The sequence below is a fragment of the Hyposmocoma kahamanoa genome, unplaced genomic scaffold (assembly GCF_003589595.1).
Source record: "Hyposmocoma kahamanoa isolate Upper Pololo Valley unplaced genomic scaffold, ASM358959v1 102, whole genome shotgun sequence".
Classification (NCBI taxonomy): domain Eukaryota; kingdom Metazoa; phylum Arthropoda; class Insecta; order Lepidoptera; family Cosmopterigidae; genus Hyposmocoma; species Hyposmocoma kahamanoa.
This window is the reverse complement of record NW_020653337.1, coordinates 13,768,013-13,788,093: the sequence shown is the minus strand read 5'-3', so window position 1 is coordinate 13,788,093 and position 20,081 is coordinate 13,768,013. Positions and strand designations below refer to the sequence as shown.

Here is a 20,081-nt window from a genome sequence, read left to right as displayed (position 1 = left end):
TAGGTCTACAACCTCTCTAAAAACTGCCTACAAAAACATTTGCAAGTTTTGGCAATATATCAATCATATTGTAGTCGTAAAACTTCCGGATCTTCGGTTTGGTTCAATCTATTAATTTTACGTAAAAATAAATTTGTAAGTGCATGGTAACAAAATCTCTGCAGATGAAATGGGATAAGGCTAAGGTTTGATAATAAAGCTTCAGATCATTTCAACTAAGTTTTTTTTGCTATGGGCGACTGCAGTTGCTGGCACTCGTACCTATTAATCGTCTGCTTAAAAGTAAAACCCATAAGTGACATTTTTCACAAAAAGCCTCTAAATAATATAGTTGGGGTAAGAAAATCACGATCTTCCTGCAAGTATATCAGCAACAAAAAATGCTAAAAACTTAATATGAGTTTTACCTGCAGACAGATCGTGATTTTCTTACCACAGCTATGTGGGTAATTTAAAGACTGTATGTGGTTTTACCTTTAAGCAGACATTATGAAAGTTAGTTTAAAGCGTACAAAAGATCTTATAGGCCAAAATCTTTCGTGAGAAATGAAAATTTTTGATCAAACAATAGTCATTCATTTTGATAATAGGTGTGTCCCTTCCTGGTGCACACTCGAAAGTGTCAACACGTTGAGTAGACAGCGTGTAGACTAAGCTATGCAGCATGGTGACAAGTTAATTGCTGGAAATGTCAGCGGCTGACGTGAGAGGGATGTATAGTAGTCCCACTTGACAGAGGGGAACTTTGAACATTCTAAACTAATTACTAACATAATATACTTGTATCACCAGAACTAAAAAACACACTGTAACTAAATTTCAACATTATTTTAACAAAAAGTGTGCCTAATTTAATTTTAAAACAAACATGCGTATGAGCATTGAAAACCATTTTAAGAAATGAGACTAATTAAGTGATTGTGTACAGTATTCGTTATCATGTCGACATTAATCGGTTGGGCGATCAGTCGCTAAAATCCGATCCAAAGGTTAGCCACTGAGCCCTTTCTGGTTCAGTACAGCCGGTTAAAGGGGTCAATGTTCACTTTAATGCGAAATCTAAGCAGGCAGCGCCGGTATCGACTATTAAAAATTATATCTCAAGCATAACATTCATACATATAAAACTTTATTTATATGATTCAAACCTCGGGTTTTTCCATTTATGATTCGTAAATGCTTCATAAAAAGCTTTTATCTTCAATCTAGCGGTAGGAATCGCTGTTTCAGTACGTATATGAGCCGTGAAGTAAATTAGAACGCCATAAACCACCGCGGTTAGTTAACAACGGACTATAAAATATACGACCACTTCGCTGAAGGTTAGCGACAAAATTTTTGGACAGCAGTAGTCACCTATGCTCAGGACAACTTGTGACGCGCAGGCATTCGAGTCAGAAGGATTATTAAAAAAAATGAGTAGTCAAATATTTGTTACGTTAAAAGCTGAAGATTATGGCGCGAAGTTCGAGTGTTATAAAAAGAAAACTAAAAAGAAGTTCATGTTAATAATGCGTTAGATACCGTGACTTTTAAGTATGTTATGAATTTAATTTACTAAATAATACGTTTCTCTACCTGTGCTTGTAGATTTTAATTCTCGGCATTGTTAACTTGATGAAATAGAAAGATGTTATCTACGAATAACTCGATCAATTTGATTCACATGGAAGTCGATATGTATCTGTGTGGACCTCCCACGTGGCCGTCTCTATGCTACGTAGGGCATTAACTATCGTACTCACTGTAGGCATTTTCGACAATAGGGCTCTATTAAATATCTTATGCGGAAATTCTGTAACTAAATCATTACTTGTACTTATTGTGATTCCCAGACGTGTTATAAAAACATAATACCTTCTAAACGACTTTATTTTATTATATAAATGCCTATAGTATATCTTAAATTGAATGAACTCTGTTTCAAATGAAATATTAATCCTTTGGGACCATAAAATTCCTACGGATATTAGTAACAATACCTTGTTTAGATGCGTTCACGCGTCTCATGGTACACGCGGTTAAATTAATTTATTGCCACCGTATGTTGCCCATACGTATCATAGGGGTAGTGTGAATGCTCAACTCGCATGATATTTCTTTAGTCTTACACTGAGAGCTGCCACTTGAAATAGCAACACCACAATTTGTTGGTGGAAAAAATAGGGAAGGGGTTATATTTGCGGTTGCATTGTGTACAGCCTCAACACCCATAAATTATACGCGTTGCGTTCGAAGTAAGGAGAGTGTGCCAGGTGGCCGCAGCTATTTTTGAACTGATGTTTATGCACCAATAAGGGAATGAAATTTATTTTACGGCTTTCATTCATACGCCGTTTGATTCATTATGCTCTTTAATGTTCAATTTTATTGGATTTGTGTTGGCAGTACGTATTGTTGGTTAAACACATCAGAGCCACAGCACGGAACTTTATCTGGCCAACAACCATTTTTAACGGTTGAAACCACAAAATCCTGATGGTATAGTTTTTCTTCTATATCCTGTTCGTATGAATCAGGTAACATAGATGTGCGGGTTTTGTACGAGTTAATGATGATGGATTTAGGTAAATTACTGGATTAAGCTTTTTTTTCTAATAGAGTTGACATGTTCAATAACGATCAGAACCCCTAAATAAATAAAGAATAAAAAACACATTATTTTTATTTAAAATGTCTTGACTCCGTGTGGTCTTGGCACCGTGGTCTCCTCTCCAAGCTTCCGGCATATGGTCTTCCCGGCCGCCTTTGTGAGTGGATCTCCGGCTTTCTGCGCGAGCGAAGATTGCGTGTCCTTGTTGACGGAGGCACTTCACGGCTCGTGACAGTTAATGCTGGGGTGCCACAGGGCTCCGTGCTGTCGCCCACGCTGTTCCTTCTGCATATCAATGACTTGTTGCCTCTAAGCAACATTCATTGCTATGCAGATGATAGCACAGTGCACGGTTGCTAATATAAGCAATCGTCAAGCAGCCGGGAGGACCCTGAGAGAAACCGGGAAAAACTTGTCGCTGAGCTCAACCATGTTTTGGAACATATATCGTCGTGGGGCTCCCGAAACTTGGTTGAGTTCAACGCCAAGAAAACCCAGGTATGCGCGTTCAGCTCCAAAAAATCCCCATTCCTTCCACTTCCCTATCTTCAGGGTACAATGCTGACGCTGCAAGACAAGCTCAGCCTACTGGGAATGAGCATCCGGAAGGACATGAGCAACAAAGATTATATCGAGAGCGTCATCTGTACCGCGTCGCGTAAGCTTGGCATCCTGAACAAGGTGCACCGATTTTTTACTCCAGAGCTGCGATACCTGTTGTATAAAGCTCAGGTTCGAAGCAGCATGGAGTACTGTTCGCACCTTTGGGACGGCTCTGCCAAGTACTTGCTCGATGCCCTAGATGGACTGCAGCGCTACGCCTTCCGTGTTGTCAACGATCCTCATGTAACTGAGCATGCGGAGTCGTTACAGCTTCGCAGAGATATAGCGTCTCTTAGCGTATTCTATCGCCTGTACCACGGTGAGTGCTCTGAAGAGTTATTCAACCTTATCCCTTCCTCTCCTTTCCATCAGCGGACCACCCGTGCCGGACTGCGTTGCCACAGTTGGACGGTCAGTTCAATACCGTCCCGCACTAAAAAGTTTGGCAATTCGTTTTTATGCCGAACCATCAAATTGTGGAACCAACTCCCGGCGCATGTATTCCCTCCCCTCTATAACATAGGGTCCTTCAAACGTAGTGTGAAGAAGCATTTGGCCAGAACGGCAATATGATAGTGACGGAGTGAAGATATTTGTGTTTTCCATCCGTTACTTTCATCTCTGGACTGTATTCGCACTTTCCATCAGGCGCGGTGCAGTCATTTTGCCGAGTCGCAATAAAAAAAATAAAAAAAAACTCTACCTAAAATCAATGCCAGAGGTTAATGTGCAGAGTGGAATTTGAAGTAAAATATAATTTATGTAAAAAGCTGTACCTTCAGTCCTGTTATTACTTGGTCATATTTTTTTACACGTAATCTTCTCCCTCCTAGTCATAACTAACGCATTTGCATTTTGGTAATTTTTGAGATATTTGCACGTCAAGTTTTTTTCTATGAAAATTGTCAATTATCTACGCTGATTTTGCATAACAGTAAGACTGAAAGTAAATAGGATATAAAAAACCGCTTACAGTGGGTTGTAGATGAGATTCCAGAACTTTTTATAACTCAATTTCGCTAAAAATGTAGATTACGGCAGTTATTATAAGAAAGGGAGTAACAATACATGTAGTCACCTAAAACGAATGTATAAGTATAGTATAAGATAATTTGAGCTGAGAGGAGTCGGACTATTTTTACGAAATTAAAAAAAAAAAATTACATTTTTCATCACGCATGCACGTAAATAGTAAGATAAATAGCACGTAAAGAGTATTATACCGTCAGGAATTTTTCTTCTCATTACCGACCATAACTATAATGAGAAGAAAAAAGGCCCGATTTTATTTGAGGTATTATAGTCAAGTTAGCCTGCAATCAAACTATTTACGGGCAAGTGTGACGAAAAACATTGTGTTTCACGGGCGGTACGGACATTACGAACATCAACTCCTAATAGAGTCTCTTTCGTAATTCCTTATTTACCGCCCTTAATACACAATGTACTGTAATGTACAATGTACTATTACGAACTAACTTATGGCATTTAATCTAACTCTCTGCCAAATGTAAGCAATGAACTTTTTTCGCAGCGGATTTGAAGCGGACAGCTGGCGAGCATGTTTCGCGGAGCGTGATATTTTTTGCTCAAAACTTTTTTGTTACGTCTGTTTAAATTTCAGTAATGAAATCCATCCGAGTAACACTATACACGTGAGGTGATGAATTAATGTAGTAATGGTATAGTTTCCTCTGGCACACTGTGAAATGAATAAATTAATAGGCGGAACGGGCTCTAGTGCAAGGCATCGTTATGTAGTGCTACATGTGTAATGTTAATCGAATGCCACTATAAGCGTTTTGTTGCCCACTTAGTGAATTTACTCGTCTACAAAATCTTAAATCACCCGGGGAAATAAACTATTTTATAAACCAAAATATTGGCGAGGCTCTTGCCTAGTAGGTTTTAAATGAGGTAGAAAGCTGAAAGAATTAAAAACCCTTTGTGATCTCAAGGAACGTGATTTTCCAGCTTTTTTAAATGACAACAAAGAACAAAAGCAAAACGGAAAAATAATACAAATTTAAATTAATAGAAAAACCATATCAAAAGGCATGCTCGCGCATGAAGTTATAAAATAATTAAAATGATAAATTAAAATATATTAAATACTATACAGTTAAAAACGAATTTTTATTTACGTATAAACAGCCTATTTTATGACAAAATAGAAATTAAAATAACAACGGTAAGCAAACAGTTCCACGCAGATAGAAGTACAGTGAAATATAATCTCAGTACAGAGTACCTACTAAAAAACCGAATTCAAAAGTTCGTGGAATTACAACTATTTGCCAACTTTTATTGAAATCGGTTACCGGAAAGTACGCGTATTTTATAATACAACATTTTATTGTTATGGACGTTAAAAATACCAATCTTGTCAATGAGTTTCGATTAGGTGTCGGGTATTTAAAAGAAGCCCTGTTTCAACACAACTCTTACACTGCCTAAAGTATTTTAAGGCACCTCGTTAGCTGTGGAATGTGCTGTTTAAAATTCCAGTAAGTACTATAATAAAAAGTATGGCATTGTTTGTAATTTAAATTTGTACAATGTTCGTAATGATGGCGGTAATTGTGTTTATGAGGCGTGATACATCACACATGCCGCCATGTTGAATCCTCGCGGTCATTAAAGCCCACGGGTGAGCCTGCAGCGGCTACCGAGCATTGGACACCCGGGACTACGTTTCCGGCCTATAACGTTTTGGGCTTCGACCATTCCGCCTTACGTAACTTCCGCTCGCAATCACAATTACGCATATCGAATCAAAAGTTCGTGATGTGTATTTGTGTAAAGAGTAAAGTTATCAGGGCGTTTATTTTATACGTTGCATTGATTGTTGCTTCCTGCCTATCTAAATTATGTTGTAATAAGCTGGTGTACCTTATGACTTTGTATACATATAAAAATAATTAAAGTATATAATATCATGTTATACATTAATAGACGTATTGTGTAAAAAGACTGAAACTACTTTTGTTCGAAATAATGTTTGCTCAAATTTTCATAATTCCGAAAATTTTTACAAGGACACCGTAATTCTTTCAGGGTTTTTTGGAAGCATAGGAAAAGACAGTAAGAAAAGATTAGGTTAGGTTTGATTTGTTTTGACGACCGCGATTGCCCAACGTTTTGCACTGGATGGGCGGAATCTCGATTCGATTCCCGGTAGGACTAATTTTGAAAATGAACTTTTCTAAGTTGGTTCTGGTCTGGGTGTTCTGGGAAGTGCCCCAGAGTGAATTCCGTTGCTTTCGTACTCATAGTACAGGGATTTCCCTAGTTTGAGACTATGCAATTGGTGTGTTTGTCTAGCACACTATTATTATCATTATTACAGTTAATTATAATATATAGAAAACTACTTCAGAGATTATGAAAATTCAAACAAACATTATTTCGGACAAACGTTATTTAGGACTTCTGATAGGTAACTGTATCACACACTACGTTTCATTTGATACCTACACTCTTCAACAATAAAAAGAAACCTTTAAAATAAATCTACTGGCTTATCAACTCAACAAAAAACGCACGCGTGACATCAAATCCGCTTAGTAGCCTCAATAGCTCCAAACAAAAAGGGAAAGTACAGCCAAGACTTTGGGACAATTGTTTTTGTATCAAGTCGTGACCACTGATTGTTTACTATATTGCGTCACTGCTTATCCACTTGAGCTACGATGACTAATCTCTCCTAAAACGGTTTTAGAGGAGACGTGTATGGAATTTGTAACAGAGAGCTTTGTCAGTCACCAGTCGCATAAAAGTAGCCGTATGTGAAGTAATTTTCTTCCCATCACGTGACTAAGAAGCGGGTTCATCTCACTCTTGTTGGAATGCCGTAAATCATCCGAGATCCGTTCGTATACGCCGACTATAGCATCAGCCGACACATGCCACACCACTAATGGACTAGATCTTGGAAAATACACAAGACAATGAATATACACTTTAATGTTTGAGCGTAATGTCAAATTAACGATTTGGTACTGTGTCTATATTCTTTTAGATAAGGTGAGTTATGTATTTGTCGTAATTCCTACATAAGAGATAAACAAAGCTTAAATAACAGGTACACTTAATTGATGTCATCTCCAAACATCTATTTCGATGTCCGAACTAAGTATCTTTTACTTCTAATATCGCACCTGTGATATAAAGCCACATGTGATCAAACGTCAAAAGTGCTTTTATAACATGAAAGTCGTAAAAATACACTATAAACTACACGAAACAAATCATGTATACATATATGTGAAATTTTAGTCGCAGTAGAGCTCCTTGTGAGAGAGTCCGTCTGTGGAAGTACTTGCTGCCACCTTACCTATTTCTGCCGCCAACCAGTAATGTGAGCGATGAAACTATCTACAGACACATGGGACTTGTCAACTTATGTCTCAGAGTGTCACAGGCGCAATGGTAGTATCCCTCAGATCGTTGCGATTTAAAGTTCTGAGTGGCACTGCAACTGCTACGGACAGGCGTGTAGTTTACCATCTAACCACTTGTTCGTTCCGTCACTTTATATTATAAAAAAAGCATAAAAGTTATCGACTAATTTGGTTCGTAGAATTTTTTAATGATCTCTCCTGAAAAGTTATCATTTCGCAGATAATAATAATAATAATAATACAATACAAAAATCATTTATTTCTCCACAAAGCTACAAAGTTTATGTCTATTAACTATAAGGCACTTAAAGAAAAATCACATTTGTGGGAGACTGGAGCCTAAACTAGGTCAAACCTGTATAATGTAGCCTTATTACACCAAGGGGGCGATATGTATTATCTATCGGTTTATGGAACCTTCCCAATTGACTTTGATTAGAAATAAAACGCCTTTACTTCCTCTCTCCGGTGTTATTTGATAGTGTTCAATTTAGTCGCCTTTCTACTCAAATAGCAGTCGTTGGTGCGAGACCGTCGTTTCCTTGTTATTGAGCTTGATGTCAGTCGATCTACGATCATGGCGACATCGACACCTTAAAATCTGATACCGAACGCTATTTCGTCATGCTAGATATAAAAAAAAAACAACGTAATATCTGTATTATTTTACGTACAGTTACGTACAGCCAACAGCACATTGGGTTTTACACATTTTGACATTGAGTCATTCCAATCGTAACTGCTACGATACTTACGATTAGAATGGCTCTATAAAGATGAGGGCGAACCACAACCTCTTATAACAATATTACTTTAACCTTACGTTGACTTTTCGTACCGTGTGGCGCTTAAAGCAAGCTTATTACAATGTTAAAACTATGATGTTTTATTGGCAGCTTTGTGACTATTCATTCAGTCAGTTCGTACTATAACATTAAAGTAACGCGACTTTAACATTAAAGTAATATTGCCCTCATGTCAAATGTAGCAATCTTGAAATAGTTACTTTCTACTAATAGTTCCTTCAGTCACTTTAGCACTAATACATTACTTGGTAGATAGGTTTGTCATGGTACGAATATGAGTATTATTATAATAAGCTTACATTGAAATAAGATTATTTTTTTAAAGGTTATGATAGTAGAGTGCTGTTGACTGTATACCTTTATGGGTGCGTACAGATCAGGCGATTGGGCCACAAATGCGCCTGTTTACGAAAGGCTCGCAAACTGCACACTTGCATTACATGTATTGACATATTTTTAATTGAACGCATGCAACACGCGTGCAATATGCGTGCAGTGCGTTCGCGGTGCATCGCGAATTGGAAACATAAAGTCACAACGGTACAACAAAACAACAATGCCATAAAACCATATATATTATAATTTTCGATTTACATGGAAGAGTTATACAACACTTCATAGAAAAACCTATTGTTTAATGGAAAGCTACTGTAAAAACACGCTTTCATCTCGCTGTCCACGTTAATTTGCAAGACACGAACGTAGCATAATTTCTACAATGGCAAGTGGCGCGAGTGAACGTCCGCGTACTAAACAATCAATTCGTTACAACGACGAGGTGAAATGGTGTCTAGGAAAGACACATCGTCATTGTTTATGTAACAAGTGAAAACCACATTATAATTATTAAATATTTTAAATTGACAACACGGTAAACAAAATTCGTTTTTTGTAGGTAAATAAGCTCCCAATTTGATGCAAAAGTCAACTTGTAACTGAAACATAGAAAGAAGGGCCTTTCGTGTTTTCAAGCAAGGAGCTAGTCTCACTCTAGAAAAAACTAGGCCAAGTTGTTTGTTCCCCTAGTCCTGTTGTTTCAAATTAGTTGCGCTAGCCTATTTTACTTTTAGTCTTGTTGTGTATTTTGGTATACCTACTCTAAAAACGAACGAAAAAGTTTTAAGAAGATTGTGGGTTTGCCAAAAAGTTCGTACGGTTTTTGCCACTAAACAAAAACTAGTACTTTTTACTTCTAAAATGTAATATTGTCTATAGTATTTTTAAAACTATTATTTTAGGTGACACCTTAGAGGATGGAAAAAAATAAAGGAAAGGAACTGCCCTATCTACGAAATAAACGTCCCTACCTAAACCAAATGGCGGATTTAGTGTTGTACCATAATCATAGATAAGTCAATATCGATATGCAAATGTATGGCTTGAATGTTGAAACTGTTGTTAGTGTGTTTTATGTTTGCAAATTTGTGTAGTTTGCTGTTATCAAAGTATGATTAATACTAGGCTATTATTACTATGCAAGTAATGAGCCATGTTAATCAAAATTAAATATAAAGTTCTTTACCAATAAATTTAACGATGGAATTGCATTATCATGTAATTTAGTTGCATTCAAAGTTCTATTTAAATTTGAATGGAGCGAACAAACGAAGATGGTATTTGATCCAATGTTTATGTTCGGCTGTCCTATAATTTCCAACCAATCTTTCTTTCTTTTTTCATTTGCAGGTAAACTTTAAAAATAATAATAATGGAATAATAAAAACCTCGTAGTGAATTGTTTCAATAACAGAATATCGATAATATGTCTGCTTACAAGAACAACACTATCTCAAAATAATCGTTATCAACAATCATCAAAATATACTAACAAACAGGCAATCTAAAGTAACCAAAGCAAAATTCGGCAAGACTTATGAATAAACCACTTAAATAAATCTAATTACATGAGGTATGTTGGCTATTGTATGATTTATAGGCAGAAAAATAACACATGCCGGTGTAATGTAACATTCCGTTGATTTTCGCTTTTTGTACTGCCGCACCCCTTAATGCTGCAGTGACGCATTTTTATCAATACTTAATTGTTCTCACTGTCATTATTTTTGGCCATTTCATTACAATTCATGCGAATAATTCACTAAAACATTTGGCCAAACATTGGTTTTGACATTTGAATGAATGAATGAAATATTCTTTATTGCACATAAAATTACAATTTAAATACACTACAATAGCAAAAGTATAATAGTAGTAGTAAGTCAATGTGCAACAGGCGGCCTTATTGCTATATAGCGATTTCTTCCAGGCAACCTTAGGATAGACATTTCGGATATGAAAAAAAGGATGATTTAATGTACTTCCCTATGACAACCGGATATGGATGTCAAAGGGTACTTCAAAAATGGTAAAATGGGGACAGTTGGCATTTAAGATGACGTTACGTATTTTCGATTCCCGTGTTTGACATAAATCAATGTAGTGCTATATCTTTTGGATACGACGGCACGCAGTAGTTAAAGACAATAAAATGTTTATGTTTTCAACGTCTTAATGCATCATATACATATAACGCCTGATTTATATACACACATCAAAAGTGTCTAGGGATCAAGTACGTTTAAGAGTATTGCTGCAATTAGGGTTAATTATATTAACTTTTTTGTATCGCTATTGATACTTTTTAGTGAGTTTTAACATTTAAATAAGGAATATTGTTTAAAATTCGATAATAAGAAGAAAATCGATTGTCAATGTGGTTTTGTATAAAAATGAGTTATAGCGTTTTGACAAAATCATTACAATATCTGCATCGGGACCGAAACAATTTACATTATTATGGAGAGACGACATCATTTAACCCGAGAAGTGATGATGCGAGCCGTCGGAATGTTGGAAGCTGGTTCCAGGCAACGTGCTGTGGCTTTCACTCTTAACACTACACAGAGCGTCATAAGTCGCCTCTGGACGCGCTATCGCATGACGGGCAGCGTAGCCGAGCGACATGGAGAACGATCTCGCATCACGACTCGCAGACAGGACCGGTATATCCAAAAAACTGCTCGACGGAATCGTACCATGACCGCCATTATGTTGGTTACGAGGCTCCACAGCTCCTCAGGCTTGCTAATAAACGATCAAACAATCCGAAATCGTTTACGTGAAGTGGGTCTGCGATCCCGAAGGCCGCTCAGAGTTCCGCCTATTGCACCCTGCAATCGCAGGACCCGTTTACGATGGGCTCGCGAACACAGAAACTGGGAGGAAGAAGACTGGCGCTATGTGTGCTTTTCGGATGAATCCCGCTTCGGTATGAGACCGGATACAAGACGTACTCGAGTTTGGAGAACATCTGGACGTCATGAACGTTTGAGATATTGTCAGGAAGTTCATCCATATGGTGGGGGAACAATAATGATATGGGCCGGTATTTGGATCAGCGGAAGAACCGATCTCATTTGGATCAGGGGTAACCTCAATGCTCAAGTTTACGCAGAGAGGATTGTTTCAGATGTTATCATCCCTTTGCGAGGCCAGTTGGGTGATTCATTTCAACTAATGCATGACAACACACGTCCACACACGGCTAGAGTCGTAACACGCATTCTTGCCGAAGCTGGTATCAACGTTCTGCCGTGGCCTGCTCAATCGCCAGACCTCAATCCAATTGAGCACGCATGGGATATGCTTCAAAGAAGAGCTGTGCCGAGTATGCATACCGTACATACTCTACAACAATATTTTGACTTGTTACAAAACACATGGGCGGCCATTCCTCAAAGTGATTTTGATGAACTCATCTTAAGCATGCCAAATCGCTGTAATTGTGTGATTCGTGTTAATGGTGGAAATACAGATTATTAATTTTCTTATCTTTACAATAAAAATGAGCAAAATCATCATTTTCGCCATTTTTTTGTCATTTAATTGACGCCGTTAATTTGAGTTTTTCCCACAATTTGCAAAAACATCAATTTTAGTTTATTTTAATTAAATATAGGGGTAAGCGGCTAAATAAAACATAAGCATTACAGTAAGAAGTCGTCCTGGAAGACTGGATTTGGTAAATATTGCTTAAATAATTTTTATTTCAAAAATATTCACTTGATCCCTAGACACTTTTGATGTGTGTATGTCAATATAACATGTCCTTTGGTTTCCATGGTCTAAGGGTGACTCACGTAAAGGTGTCGTATTTCATTAAATGATAATGCCAAACCACACATACATACACACACACATACATATTTCGATCCACCTTGCATTTTTAGTATTAAATGCCCTAAGCTTAAAAAATATGTTTGATTGATCAAAAACTATTAATGCAATTTTGAAGCTGGTTTACTAAACGTCCTTTCCGTATGTCCTTGTAAAGAATGAAACTCTAGTAAAGAAATTTTAAAGAAAACAGTGGCTTATCGGAAAAAATTGTCTATTCAGTAACTTGTATTTCCTCCAAGGGCGTTGATAACGGCCGCCATGCGATTTGGCACAGAATTAATTCACGTCAATATGAATGTTGTGAATGCTGTGGAATGTTCTCTCATTCTTCCTCAATGGCAACTTTCAATTTCGGTAAGGTTTGCGGGTCTGGGTGGTGAGCTCGAACACGCCTCTTTAGTTCGTCCCATAAATGTTCTATTGGGTTCATATCTGAGCTTCGTGCTGGCCATTGCATGGTAATAAAATACCGACGTCATGAAGGTATTCCGTGACGACTCTTGCAGTATACGCTCTTGCGTTGTCATGCATGAGAATAAAATCTCGGCCTACAAAGCCAGCATATGGCATTACATGAATTTCGAGGCACTGGCGAATGTATCTGTCGGCATTTAATGGTGGCAGCCGCGGCCCCGCCACAACCTCTAGCGTAGTTTTGCCTTCGGTGGACATTCCTCCCTACTGTCCATGAATCCCCGCCACAGCTCACTTTCTCTTCAATGCAACACTGCACAAAACGCTCTCCTTGTCTTCGGTAGACCTTGTTCGGTAGACCATCATTACCATAGACTTCTTAGTTTCATCAGTGAAGAGTACCTGGCTCTACTGACGTGGAGTCCAATGCAAATGTTCTCGTGCAAATTGGAGTTGCGCCAATTTGGGTCTGTTCGCTGGCTTATGTGGAGTTAGACCACGTTCCTTAAGTCTCTTTCTCAAAGTTCTAGCGCTTAAAGCCACTCCACGAAAGTCTCGAAGCTGTTCTTGGATCTGTACTGAAGTCAGTTGACGATTTTGTGAGCTCGTCGTGAAGATAAATCGATCTTGCCTTTCCGTTATCACTCGAAATCGTGGTCTTCCTTGACGGCGAACATAGCCGCCAGTCTCTTAAGTACGGATGATTATAACCATTCAACAGCGGAACGACTGAAATGCAGTTGTGTACTTACATTACGCTGATTAAGTCCAGACTGCAAAAGTGCCACAGCGAGTGCGGCGATTTCAGGCGCAGTGTTTATAATTCCTTCGAGAAATTTGGTTAAATTTAGAGGAAAAACAATGTAATACTCCTTTATTGTTAAATAAAACAATTAAATAAAAAAAAATGAAAATTATTTCGTTTTGACTTGCACCTTACGCTCCCTTTTTTCTTTAAAAACAATGATGAATCACAACTGTTCTCCATTTTTCAAATTTGGAACAACGACACACCATAATAACGGGGGAACCTGCCAGCATTAAAACTGCATAAAAACTTTTTCTTTAATAAAACAATATTTTTATATTCTAGGTCTTTGCTAGGCTCGAAAGTTGTGTCCGGGAGTGTATATTTACAAAGCCGAAATCTTCAAAAACATTGCAGTCAGATTGGGATCTTTTCCTCATCCACCGTATTCACCCGACACGCGACGTAGCCTCTTCAGATTCTCAATTGTTTCGCTCTTTACAAAATTCTTTTATTATATGACTTAGAACAATAAGACTGTCAAACATTGACTTACAATTATTTGTAAGTCAATGCTGTCAAACGACATTTAGAACTTTATTTCATAAGCAAGTAAAAACAGAAATTTTTATAAATTGGTAGGTATTCCAAATTGACCCGAAATATGGCTAAGGATTGTAGATCAAAATTTTTAAATGTTTTTCACTTGTAATTGATATCGCAATCCGCACGGACTGTTTGATCAACCCAATAATTAACCAGTTGTTACAATTTAGTGGGTACTTAGTTATAAATATATTTCATTCGGTTTAGTGTTTATGTAATCATAATTTGCCTATTCATTGTGGTCTTGAATATATGATTCACGAATCAAGACGGTACTAAAATTGATGTCTGAATTAAGAATACTCAATATCACCATGAAGCCAAAGGCAATTGTGTCTAACGTAACAGTGACTGTTGATAGGTCGTACATGGCCAGCTTAATTATGTAGACTCGTCAAAAGCACCGCCTCTGAAAGGCTTATTGTCTGCGGAGCACCGCACGCGCAGTCGCACATGCTCCTAATGAACTTATAAACGCTGCATAGATAAGACAAATGAATACACCAATACAATGGCCATTGACCACGTTTAGATGAAGATACGCGTCAAGACAAATATAACGCGCAGTTTCTTATAAAGCAGTCATGAGCATACGTTGAATGAATGATAATTCAAATGCGTTCCAGACTCCAGATACGCGCCTGACCGCGTTGCGAAACTATTTATCATCAAAGGGAGTTTAAAACCGTCTATTAAATGCAGATTTACGAGCGGCCTACAAAGGGACCGTACACAGTAGGCACTATGTTGTAGTTAGTAAGTACTTATGTACATAGGACTCAATTATTGAATTAAGTGACAATGAACTTGAGGCGATGTTTGCCAGCAGAGGCGGCGGCGTTACCGGACGCGTCCGTAGGCGGTGCACTTGTTCTTGCGCAACGATTTGGGAAGTTAGGCCCTGCGTGCGCGCATGCGACAAACACAAACTTGCCTCTACACATTAGCATTCTACCGTTAGCTCCAGTCGGCAAGCCAACCTAACGATGGCGGCTTAACTATGACATACATACTAAACAAAACAGTAGGTAACAATGTTGCTGCGACTATTTTGATGACCATTAAATATAGAATATTGAAAATTAAAATGACATATTGAAGACGATCTCAATCCAACGGTTAACACTGTGAGCAATAGATGAGGAGGTCACGGAATCGCTTGCCAGTAGCAGTAATTTAGGAAATCAAATTTTCAAAATTAGTTCTAGTCTGAGCGTTCTGGGTCATTTTCGCTGCTCTGGCACTCAAGATACAGAGAATTCCCTACTTTGAGACCAGGTATTTTGTTTGCAATTTGAGTATGCAATCATCATTATTAAGCATGTTACATAACGTTTAATCTGAAATCAAAATAAAATGCGTATCATCTGCCAAAACAAGGTCGCCATGCGAATTACTTTAAATTACAAAAAAATATTCTCTTGACTGCTTGTACACGTGTGCTCTCAACGTTAATATGTAATTGCCTTTTAATATGAAAATCACATTACATTGATGCTACCGAACCATTAAAAATGTAATTATCGGATTTATACAAACCAGTATACGAGTAACTACAACGTGTAACAGAGTTAAAGCAACGTTTGTTTCTACTAGAGTTGTTATTCAAGTAGATAATACGCGGTAAAGCACATTTTTAATTCGACTGTAAACTCGCGTACAAACCTCGAGCTAAATAAGGCTGGATTTATAAAAAATCCTTTGATTTCATAGTAAAAATGAATAACTTATTTGAAACGTATGAGCCTACCTAGAAGCTTGTGTACAAGTGTGTATGCAGCATGTCGTATACATAAATGTGGTTTGACATAGGCATGTATGCAACACACAAGCGCTACATGCTTCGGTGCTTGCCGCAGTATGCGGGCGATAACATCGCTCCCTTCTGACCTACGCCTCCTGCGCCATGTTCCCGCAGTAGCACAAAATACACCACACAAATGGGTAGCCTTACTGTAGATGTTTAAATACATGCAAAGAACCTAGACTGTAATTCATTGTATAAAAGTTTAGCTACAAAATGTGTGGTGTCTACACTAAATATCTGCATGACGGCATAACACTAAGGACAGTAATATAAATTCAGTACACATACAGTTATGTAAATAGACGCTCTTATAGGAAGACAAGGCAGTCAAGTAAAGATCGAAATAAGTAATAACACAACATTCTGTAAACTTCTTACAATAAACAAGATTTATAAAAAACCAAGAAGTTCTAATTCAATGTTGATTACTAAAATTTCAGTAGGTACACGTAGTTGTGTACAAAATGAATACGCCCTTCTCCGTATATACCAAAGTATAATATGAGGCTGAAGAGGCCAAGACGTCCGGACAAATGATGGCAGCGCCTTGAATGTCCCAACCATCAATCTTTACTGCGGTCACTCACATCAGTGTCTAGGATTGTTTTCGTCCCCATCAGAGCGTGTAAAAAAGAGAACAAAAATGTGGTCGATATAGCAAAACATTGCTGATCGCTGGTGGCCGCGGCGCGCTGAACCAATTACTTCTTATTGAGCTTATTAAGCCGCACCGCGTGGGAAAAGGAAATCCATGTTATTATTACCCACAGTTGGAAAATTCAAGAAAAATACCGACAGCAGGTATACCTATTACTTGATGAAGCAAAACGAGTGATACACCGTGTATCTATCTATATGTATCTATAAAAAAGAAAGCCTTCTATTATTGCATATAGACAACACAAACTTTTGGTAAAAAGAAGTTAAAGAGAGGTATATTTAATAAGAAGACATATCAAATTTCAATTTAAAAGCACGAGTTTAAGATTTTAAAGGGTTATAAGGTAGGTAATTAACTTAGTTTTACTTTGGCGTAGAGCCAAAAGTAAGGCAGGGTGAATTAGCAATCAGTTTTACAGTAACCAGCTTAAACTAGTTCATCTGGTCGTGTTGAGGTTAAAATAAATATCTGTTGGATGGATGTTGCCAATATTTCTATAATTCACAATACGTATCACATCTATTTACAATATATAGTATTTACCTAGCCATATAAGCTTAAGTATAATTTCATAGATACCAAACTAAAGTACAATGAATGCAGGGTATTACACTTATGGGCAAAACAAGCTACGTGTCGGTCTGGTCTTCATGAAAGGTTACATACGTTTACCTATCATATCTACTTCGTATATTTTGTATGTAATCAGTACTTATTTGAATATTAGGTCAATAAACTCAACAATAGAGCATGTAGGTAGACGTGTTTTATGTAAATATTCTAAGAGCATATTTATCTATCAACTTATTGTTTAGCTGAAAATGCCATATTAAGCTTACGTTTTAGAAAGATAATGTAATGAAAATTAATCCCCTTTTTTTTTCAAGGAGAACATATTTTCTAATCGTAATAGTAAAGATAATTAATTGGTCACATTTAGAATTTACTTTTTAAAGCTCAGAAACCGCAAATGTTCGCGCTTCCCATTAATCCCCTGTACAAGAGCGAATCTTTTCCGCACATTAAATTCTTATAATGAATGAAAAAAATACACACTTAACTAAATTATAAATAGGTATTTTATTATGTACTATTAGGAGATATAATAATATAAATTAGTACCCACCTGCAATATAAGATGTAGTGGACCACTCACCCTGCAAGTGGGGGGCGGAGGTTCATATCCCCATAAGCAATTCCAAGGCATCTCTACATCCTTTAGTCCCAGCACATAGCGATCATTTATTACTTTTCCTTGTGCACATGTCACTATTCATCATTTTGGGAAAATCGAAAAAAATAAGGCTTTACTGTACCTCCACATATTTGTTCGGTACTTAATTTTCTTTCGAAATGTTCCTTATATATTTTCACGATTTAGGTTGAATTGTTTTAAGGTATATTGAAATGTTCTGCCGGCATTTATGAGCAGGTGCTGGGAGTAAAGTGATACGGGTGAACGCGACCACGGGCGCTTTGCGACTGAGTCTCGAGCTCAGCTGATCCGTTTTCATCTGGTATAGGTAGTTAGCTACTGGAACCTACCCAGATTCAGCTTGGACCCATTTACAACTAAGCAGAAAGGTAAGGTTTGATGAGAGGTCAGTAAAGGCTAGCTTTAGGTTCAGATGCTGTCAGAATTTTACGTAACTATATAACGTATAGAACGTATTTGAAAAATCCTTTTGCTAATTCGTGAGGCATATATAGTTTTCTTTATGCCTAGGTAAGATAACTACCTACGTTTACGTTATAAGACATTTTTTATATTGGAGAGGTTTGTTATAAAATGCCTATACTGTATTTGTCCGTGCCTTTTGTTCCGTTTTTTGTTACACAATGTCTATTCAAAACCACGAGTTATTTCCTACCATACAAGGATACATTTCCGTTGTCAATTCCCAATTTAACAGAGAACATCACAGGTATTGCGGCATGCCGTTATAAGCAAAAGTTGACCATTTGGGCACTTCCGTCACGCGCCAGCCGACCCCTCATAAATAACGCTTCCATTGTCACCTTGCCAATAACTCAATGAACTTTTTTTACACAATTTCACAGAGCTTTAGAGCCAACAATGATACTTCTTGAAATAATATATGTTAAGTAGCTATTATTATTTTAGTCTACGTTATCGCTCATAGTTATGTTATGTACAATAATTATTATTACAAATGGAGTCTAAATAACTCTACGGTAGGTAAACTTAAAAATGTAATCTACAACTTGCTTAACTATTGAAAATGTCATGCATAATTTAGGTCAGAACTTTTTATGGATATGACATAAACACGCGTAAGGCACTTTAAATCCATTAAAACAAATGTAGGGGATTATATCGGCTACCAACTCTATCTTGAGATGATTGTCCCACTACAACTTTCCTATTGGTAGAGCAGAGAAAACCGACACTTATGAATTTTGTAATGGGTTCATTCCCTTTACTATCTTTGAATTTTTGTCATAAAATGTAGAACACCGTGTGAACTCATCCCATCAGAAAAATAGTTTTTGTTCGTTTTGTACAATATTGAAACCAAAATTTTAATAAGTAGCTATTCTTATGATTTACTATATATTTATGAAAGGTATGGCTATTACGTTTTCTAATGCGTTAATTGTCAAGTAAGTAGGTTAGGTACTTAAGTAACAAACATTAAATTGAATTCTGCCTAACTTAAGCAAAAGTTGTAGAGAAACGAACCTGCAACAATAAATGCAGAGGCGGGCTGACCGCTAGTGGCCGCTGGCGTTCGCGCGACCACGGGCAGCTCCAAGGCATGCTTCTGATATTACGATCGGTCTTTGCACTGTTGACCTCTTCACATAACTTAATTGTTCACACCACTGTAAAACCTTATCGATACTACCTACCTAACTACTGTTTTATACACTACTTATTTGTATAAAATTTATACCAAAATAAAAATGTTTATATTACAATTCTTCCAAGCCGTCTATATACAGATTTGACACTGTCCGATTTCGGAGGTAACTCACGATTGTAAGCCCTGTCTGTATATGCAACAGGGCGTAAGAAACATACGCATGCGTGCGTACGGCAGGGCAACCGCGTCGGGACTGTCGGGATACGGGAGTCGGGACTTCGGTGACAGGGCAGGCTGGATACAGTCGCCCAAATCCCAAACATTCCCGGTATCCTACGCATCCCCCGGCACCCGACGGCAGCGGGTTTAGCGCGGGGTAAAATTGAGCGCATAAAAACCGCAAACAATTTCAAACATCCAAATGTTTATTACT

The 20,081-nt window shown here is 37.5% G+C and overlaps 1 protein-coding gene across 4 annotated transcripts in view; it reads right to left on the bottom strand.

Annotated features, from left to right (window-relative positions):
- The window catches only part of LOC113237168 (tensin), a 136,230-nt gene extending 116,587 nt beyond the window's left edge, over nt 1–19,643 (bottom strand). For 3 of the 4 annotated variants that reach the window (XM_026473484.1, XM_026473512.1, XM_026473502.1), the window contains exon 1: nt 17,947–18,282. In XM_026473484.1, the coding sequence (XP_026329269.1) occupies nt 17,947–18,027 (81 nt within the window). In that variant the 5' untranslated portion in view covers nt 18,028–18,282. Of the gene's footprint in view, nt 1–17,946; nt 18,283–19,524 lie in introns of those variants that run through there. The other variant, XM_026473493.1, reaches the window with a different exon arrangement.
- Between the last annotated feature and the right edge of the window lie 438 nt (nt 19,644–20,081).